This window comes from Rutidosis leptorrhynchoides, chromosome 4, assembly GCF_046630445.1.
Source record: "Rutidosis leptorrhynchoides isolate AG116_Rl617_1_P2 chromosome 4, CSIRO_AGI_Rlap_v1, whole genome shotgun sequence".
NCBI classification, from domain to species: domain Eukaryota; kingdom Viridiplantae; phylum Streptophyta; class Magnoliopsida; order Asterales; family Asteraceae; genus Rutidosis; species Rutidosis leptorrhynchoides.
The window spans coordinates 437,979,834-437,987,659 of NC_092336.1; the positions used below are offsets into that span (position 1 = coordinate 437,979,834).

General features: G+C 31.6%; 1 protein-coding gene across 1 annotated transcript; it reads left to right on the top strand.

Annotated features, from left to right (window-relative positions):
* Positions 1-4,732: 4,732 nt before the first annotated feature.
* On the top strand, positions 4,733-5,860 carry LOC139842111 (protein FAR1-RELATED SEQUENCE 11-like). The gene is made up of 3 exons (XM_071832285.1): positions 4,733-5,038; positions 5,127-5,378; positions 5,474-5,860. Exons 1-3 carry the CDS (start codon positions 4,733-4,735, stop codon positions 5,858-5,860), a joined length of 945 nt encoding a protein of 314 aa, XP_071688386.1.
* Positions 5,861-7,826: the final 1,966 nt, after the last annotated feature.

The following is a 7,826-nucleotide window of genomic DNA, read 5'->3' on the forward strand; positions in this document are numbered from 1 at the left end:
CATGTACGGATGTTTAACGATCAATTTAGACGTACACATAACACAATTTGAGCACCAGATGTTGGAATATATAAAATGGGATCAGATTTAACATCATATATTTCCAAATTAGCTCCAATGGCTAGTAGCATTAAATAGCATAGGCTCCTTGCCTTTTTTATTATGTAAATTTGTATATAAATAGAGTAGCAGAAGAATGTAAAGTATCAAGCAAATTTTTTCAATTCTCTCTGTATTTCAAAAAATAAATATATTAATAATTTCTCAATTGCTTTCATGGTATAAGAGCTATAGGTTTTTGATCCTAGAATTAAAGACAGCCGATTTTAGCTTCAATCATATACCGGAGATTGTCCACCATGTCAGACAACGGCAACCAATCCTATCAACTAAACAATAAAAACCAAACACAGGACATGGCCTTTGAAATGTCCCGTTCTTATTGATTAAAAACGTTCCATATTAATTGATTTCGTTGCGAGGTTTTGACCTCTATATGTGACGTTTTTCAAAGACTGCATTCATTTTAAAACAAACCATAACCTTTATTTCATCAATAAAGGTTTAAAAAGCTTTACGTAGATTATCAAATAATGATAATCTAAAATATCCTGTTTACACACGACCATTACATAATGGTTTACAATACAAATATATTACAACAAAATAAGTTTCTTGAATGCAGTTTTTACACAATATCATACAAGCATGGACTCCAAATCTCGTCCTTATTTAAGTATGTGACAGTGGAAGCTCTTAATAATCACCTGAGAATAAACATGCTTAAAACGTCAACAAAAATGTTGGTGAGTTATAGGTTTAACCTATATATATCAAATCATAATAATAGACCACAAGATTTCATATTTCAATACACATCCCATACATAGAGATAAAAATCATTCATATGGTGAACACCTGGTAATCGACATTAACAAGATGCATATATAAGAATATCCCCATCATTCCGGGACACCCTTCGGATATGATATAAATTTCGAAGTACCAAAGCATCCGGTACTTTGGATGGGGTTTGTTAGGCCCAATAGATCTATCTTTAGGATTCGCGTCAATTAGGGTGTCTGTTCCCTAATTCTTAGATTACCAGACTTAATAAAAAGGGGCATATTCGATTTCGATAATTCAACCATAGAATGTAGTTTCACGTACTTGTGTCTATTTTGTAAATCATTTATAAAACCTGCATGTATTCTCATCCCAAAAATATTAGATTTTAAAAGTGGGACTATAACTCACTTTCACAGATTTTTACTTCGTCGGGAAGTAAGACTTGGCCACTGGTTGATTCACGAACCTATAACAATATATACATATATATCAAAGTATGTTCAAAATATATTTACAACACTTTTAATATATTTTGATGTTTTAAGTTTATTAAGTCAGCTGTCCTCGTTAGTAACCTACAACTAGTTGTCCACAGTTAGATGTACAGAAATAAATCGATAAATATTATCTTGAATCAATCCACGACCTAGTGTATACGTATCTCAGTATTGATCACAACTCAAACTATATATATTTTGGAATCAACCTCAACCCTGTATAGCTAACTCCAACATTCACATATAGAGTGTCTATGGTTGTTCCGAAATATATATAGATGTGTCGACATGATAGGTCGAAACATTGTATACGTGTCTATGGTATCTCAAGATTACATAATATACAATACAAGTTGATTAAGTTATGGTTGGAATAGATTTGTTACCAATTTTCACGTAGCTAAACTGAGAAAAATTATCCAATCTTGTTTTACCCATAACTTCTTCATTTTAAATCCATTTTGAGTGAATCAAATTGCTATGGTTTCATATTGAACTCTATTTTATGAATATAAGCAGAAAAAGTATAGGTTTATAGTCGGAAAAATAAGTTACAAGTCGTTTTTGTAAAGGTAGTCATTTCAGTCGAAAGAACGACGTCTAGATGACCATTTTAGAAAACATACTTCCACTTTGAGTTTAACCATAATTTTTGGATATAGTTTCATGTTCATAATAAAAGTCATTTTCTCAGAATAACAACTTTTAAATCAAAGTTTATCATAGTTTTTAATTAACTAACCCAAAACAGCTCGCGGTGTTACTACGACGGCGTAAATCCGGTTTTACGGTATTTTTCGTGTTTCCAGGTTTTAAATCATTAAGTTAGCATATCATATAGATATAGAACATGTGTTTAGTTGATTTTAAAAGTCAAGTTAGAAGGATTAACTTTTGTTTGCGAACAAGTTTAGAATTAACTAAACTATGTTCTAGTGATTACAAGTTTAAACCTTCGAATAAGATAGCTTTATATGTATGAATCGAATGATGTTATCAACATCATTACTACCTTAAGTTCCTTGGATAAACCTACTGGAAAAGAAAAAAATGGATCTAGCTTCAATGGATCCTTGGATGGCTCGAAGTTCTTGAAGCAGAATCATGACACGAAAACAAGTTCAAGTAAGATCATCACTTGAAATAAGATTGTTATAGTTATAGAAATTGAACCAAAGTTTGAATATGATTATTACCTTGTATTAGAATGATAACCTACTGTAAGAAACAAAGATTTCTTGAGGTTGGATGATCACCTTACAAGATTGGAAGTGAGCTAGCAAACTTGAAAGTATTCTTGATTTTATGTAACTAGAACTTGTAGAATATATGAAGAACACTTAGAACTTAAAGATAGAACTTGAGAGAGATCAATTAGATGAAGAAAATTGAATAATGAAAGTGTTTGTAGGTGTTTTTGGTCGTTGGTGTATGGATTAGATATAAAGGATATGTAATTTTGTTTTCATGTAAATAAGTCATGAATGATTACTCATATTTTTGTAATTTTATGAGATATTTCATGCTAGTTGCCAAATGATGGTTCTCACATGTGTTAGGTGACTCAAATGGGCTTCTAAGAGCTGATCATTGGAGTGTATATACCAATAGTACATACATCTAAAAGCTGTGTATTGTACGAGTACGAATATGGGTGCATACGAGTAGAATTGTTGATGAAACTGAACGAGGATGTAATTGTAAGCATTTTTGTTAAGTAGAAGTATTTTGATAAGTGTATTGAAGTCTTTCAAAAGTGTATAAATACATATTAAAACACTACATGTATATACATTTTAACTGAGTCGTTAAGTCATCGTTAGTCGTTACATGTAAGTGTTGTTTTGAAACCTTTAGGTTAACGATCTTGTTAAATGTTGTTAACCCAATGTTTATAATATCAAATGAGATTTTAAATTATTATATTATCATGATATTATCATGTATGAATATCTCTTAATATGATATATATACATTAAATGTCTTTACAACGATAATCGTTACATATATGTCTCGTTTAAAAATCATTAAGTTAGTAGTCTTGTTTTTACATATGTAGTTCATTGTTAATATACTTAATGATATATTTACTTATCATAGTATCATGTTAACTATATATATATATCCATATATATGTCATCATATAGTTTTTACAAGTTTTAACGTTCGTGAATCACCGGTCAACTTGGGTGGTCAATTGTCTATATGAAACATATTTCAATTAATCAAGTCTTAACAAGTTTGATTGCTTAACATGTTGGAAACATTTAATCATGTAAATATCAATCTCAATTAATATATATAAACATGGAAAAGTTCGGGTCACTACAGCCTTATCACTAGAAAACTACCATTCATCAAGCACAACCATTCCTGAAACCCTCTTACCATTCTAAATCCACTATCGTGTCAACGAATCCAACCCCAAAATCACTGGCTACCGAACAAATAGTAGTTTCCATGGTGATTATTTAGCGGGTAAGATAAAAGAGCATGGAGAATATGCAGTCACGGGTAACAAAGAGGATACCAACAACGGCAGTTATCACAAAAAATTTAAGAAACACGACAGCTAAGGTGGTTTAGAGTTTTAGGGTATCGCCTTTGAGATGGAAAGATGAACGGCAGTGGCTAAGATTTAAAGAGGAACGACAACAACGGCTTGTGGTTCAAATACTTCATCGGCAAAACATATTAAACGAGGTAAAGGGTTTGAGAAACCCTTAAACCCTATTAAAACTCAGCTTTTTTCATTTGATGCAATAGATAAGAACACTAATCATATGATAAATAATGTTTGTGAAAGAAGGGTTGATATAAACCCTAATAACCAGTTGGACGATTCAGTTCACATTAAAAATGGGATAAAATATAAAAACTCTAATAGCCATCCAATATATAAAAATTTGCTTACAAGGAGAAATTTGCTTTCAAAAAATAAATATATATAAAAATTTCTCAATTGTTGAGATACTACTTACAAGGCCAACTCATATGACATGCCTTTTGGCATATTTGTTGGTATTTCTAATCATGGAAGAACTATATTACTTGGTTGTGCACTTCTACGCAATGAGACGTCAAGTACATTTGAATGGCTCTTTAAGGTAATCAACATTTTTTTTATACTTATTTTATATTTTTAATGTTATACAATATATATTTGTTTGCACTTAAAACGTGGTAAACTTTTTTCAATTGATTGTGGAGTGTAGCGCTTAAATAACCAATAACTTATTTATAACATGCAGATCTTTTTAGTACTTATGAAAAAGTCCCCGCAGACAATCTTGACGGATCAAGATAGATGGATGACTCGTGCAATTGTAAAAGAAATGCCTTCAACTAAACATGCATTTTGCATATGGCATATAACTTCTTAATTCATGTGTTGGTTTACGTCGGTGTTAAGAAGTGAGTATTGTAATTGGTGTTCATACTTCTACACCTTATATAAGTTGGATACAGTTGAAGAATTTGAGCAACAGTGGCCACTTGTAACTACAAAATACAATCTCACCAATAATAAGCATGTTTCAGGTTTATATGAGATTAAAACTTTTTGGGTGCCGGCTTATCTTAGGGAATTTTTCTTTGGCGGCATGACAACTACCGGAAGATCAGAAAGTATCAATGCATTTGTAAAAAGATTTATTTCTTCTCGTACTTCCTTAACACAGTTTATTAGACAAGTATGTTGTATTCTATATTTGCATATGCCCATTTAAATAAATAATATTATCTTGACCCATGATTTTATTTGGTATGATATTTGTTTAGGTTGATCTTGCAATTGAAGACGTAGAGCAAAAACAATTACATGATACCATGTTGGAGAAGTATAGGGGGTCAAATTTGCGATCGGTTTCACAATTAGAAGAACAAGCTCATCACTTCTTTACTCCATTCGCATTTAAGAAATTTCAAGAGCAGTTTGGTAATGCAATTCAATATTTGGTCCCTGAAAATGATGCAACAAGTTTATTGTTAAACATCACAAAGCAACACGTTGTCACACTGTCTTTTGGGATGGTAAGGTGGCTATGTGTACTTGCAAAAACTTTGAATTTGTTGGCATACTTTGTCGTCATATTTTATGTGTGTTTATCCATGTGGGTTGCTTTGAGATCCCTTCTATCTATTTGCATCCACGATGGAGCCGAAACGATATAGAAAATGATGGTTCATGTTCATCGCATCAACTATCAAGTCTTGAGGATTCAGACTCTTATAAAGATGGTGAGCTTGTATTTGATGAAATTGATTTAGTTCAGTGCCCTATCAAATCTAAAACTAAAGGTCGACCACAACAAAAATGGAAGAAAAGTGGAAAAGAGTTGACAAAACAAGCAAGGCGTTGTGGACGATGCAAGTGTTTTGGTCACAATATTACCACTTGCAAAGAAACAACAAATATTCAGTTGGAAAACAATTCCTCAGAGGTATCTACTAAAAGAAAGAAAATCGATTCAGGAAATGAAGAACTAAATCCTATTTTATCTACCAAATGTTAAGAATGTTGGTGGTGAGTTATATTGTTATTTTATTCAATTCGTTCTTGAACTATATTTTATGAACTATTTTGGATGGGTGTCAATGTAGGTGTCAATGTAGTTTGAAGACATTTTTCCTTCAATTCAATGTTTTATCTTGAATAAATGGTTAAACTGATATTGTGGATTATGAAGGTATTTACTTTTAGTATTTATTGAGATCATGCGCACACATATGAATATATGATTGATTAAATGAAATAGGAGTATGCAGTATGCATCATACAATGGAAGCACAAGTTTTTTTTGGATGTTTGGGTATGCATTATGCATCATACAATGGAAGCACATAAAAAAAAATTGGAGGTTTGGTATGCATTATGCATCATATATATGTTCCTATTGTATTTTTAATGAGAAAATGTGGAAGCAATTTTATTGAAAAAATCACTGATGATTCAACGTAAAATATGAAAGTAGTATTTGAGTTTGTTAATTCTAAAACTAATTTGATATTAAAATGATAAAGGGGAAATATGGAAGAACACAAAAAACTGAATTATTTTATCTGTACTTATTATTAGGATTTAAAAACTAAATTGATGTAATAACATTTTATAATATGCTTATAATATGCCTATAGGGGCACACAATAGACAAACCCTTTTACTATTACACAAAAAACGTATTATCTAAAAGATATAATGGAACAAATACTACATTAAGCCCTTCTAGTTCCAATGATATACATATAAATCCATTCTCAAATAAAAAAGTAGCCTCTGACCAAAATAATTGCCACAATATTTTTTAATTGTCCAATTGTGGGACTAACAAAACTTTAACGGGAAAAGCGAATGTAACTACAAATAAAATTAAAAGTAACGAATGGATTTTTAATTTTGTTGCAACCGACACCATGACTTAAGATAAAAATGATTTTTGTTCCGAATGAAAACCTCGAATAAATAAAATTCAAACTACCATTGGAGGGGTAGTCCAAGTAAAAGGAGGAGGAAAAATTGAAATTAATCCAAAATTAAAATTAACTAATTGTCTATATATTTCAATTTTATCTCATAAAGTACTATCTGTGAGTCACGTCACTAAAGAATTAAATTTTAAAGTCCAACTACATCTGACATTCTGTATCTTAAAGGATATTCGGGCAGAATAATCATTGGGTGTGGCACTGAGAGGGAGGGTCTTTACTATGTGGACGAACTAACCTAACGAGGTACCGTGATGCTTACACACGGAACACCTAATAGGGAAGCTTGGTTATGGAATAAGAGGTTGGGTCACCCGTCTGCAAGTTATCTAAATCTTTTATTTCCGAAATTATTTCCACCAAATTCCGTACTAACTTGTGATACATGTATTTTAGCAAAAAATCATAAAAACACCTTTAAACCTAACAATACAAGGAAAAATATTCCCTTTTCACTTATTCACTTAGATGTGTGGGCCCCAGCTGCAATTAACGGAGGGAAAAACTCTCAATATTTTTTACTTTTTATTGATGATTGTACACGGATGACTTGGACCTATTTCTTGGCAAATAAATCTGAAGTTTTCGATAAATTTTCATTATTTTGTAAAATGATTCAAACTCAGTTCAACAAAAATATTTAGATTTTACAATCTGACAACGGGAGGGTGGGGGAGGGGGTGGGTGGAATTTGTTATCTCATCCATGAAACAGTTTTGTCAAGAAAAGGGAATAATCCATCAAACATCGTGTGCTCAAACCGCCGAACAAAATGGGGTAGCTGAGCGGAAAAATCGTATCCTCTTAGAAATGACACGGGGTCTTCTATTAGAATCAAATGTTCTGAAGAGTTTTTGGCCTGAAGCACTTTCCACGGCAACTTATCTTATAAATCGACTTCCTACTCGAGTTCTTGATCTTCAAAACCCACTTCAAACACTTTCCAAATTTCATGAACTACCGTTTAATATTACTCTATAACTAAGGATTTTTGGT

Coding starts and splice junctions, on each gene's coding strand:
- LOC139842111 (XM_071832285.1), top strand. CDS start 4,733: ATGTGTTGGTTTACGTCGGTGTTAAGAAGTGAGTATTGTAATTGGTGT. Junction 5,039..5,126: donor TAACACAGTTTATTAGACAA/GTATGTTGTATT, acceptor ATATTTGTTTAG/GTTGATCTTGCAATTGAAGA. Junction 5,379..5,473: donor TCACACTGTCTTTTGGGATG/GTAAGGTGGCTA, acceptor GGTTGCTTTGAG/ATCCCTTCTATCTATTTGCA.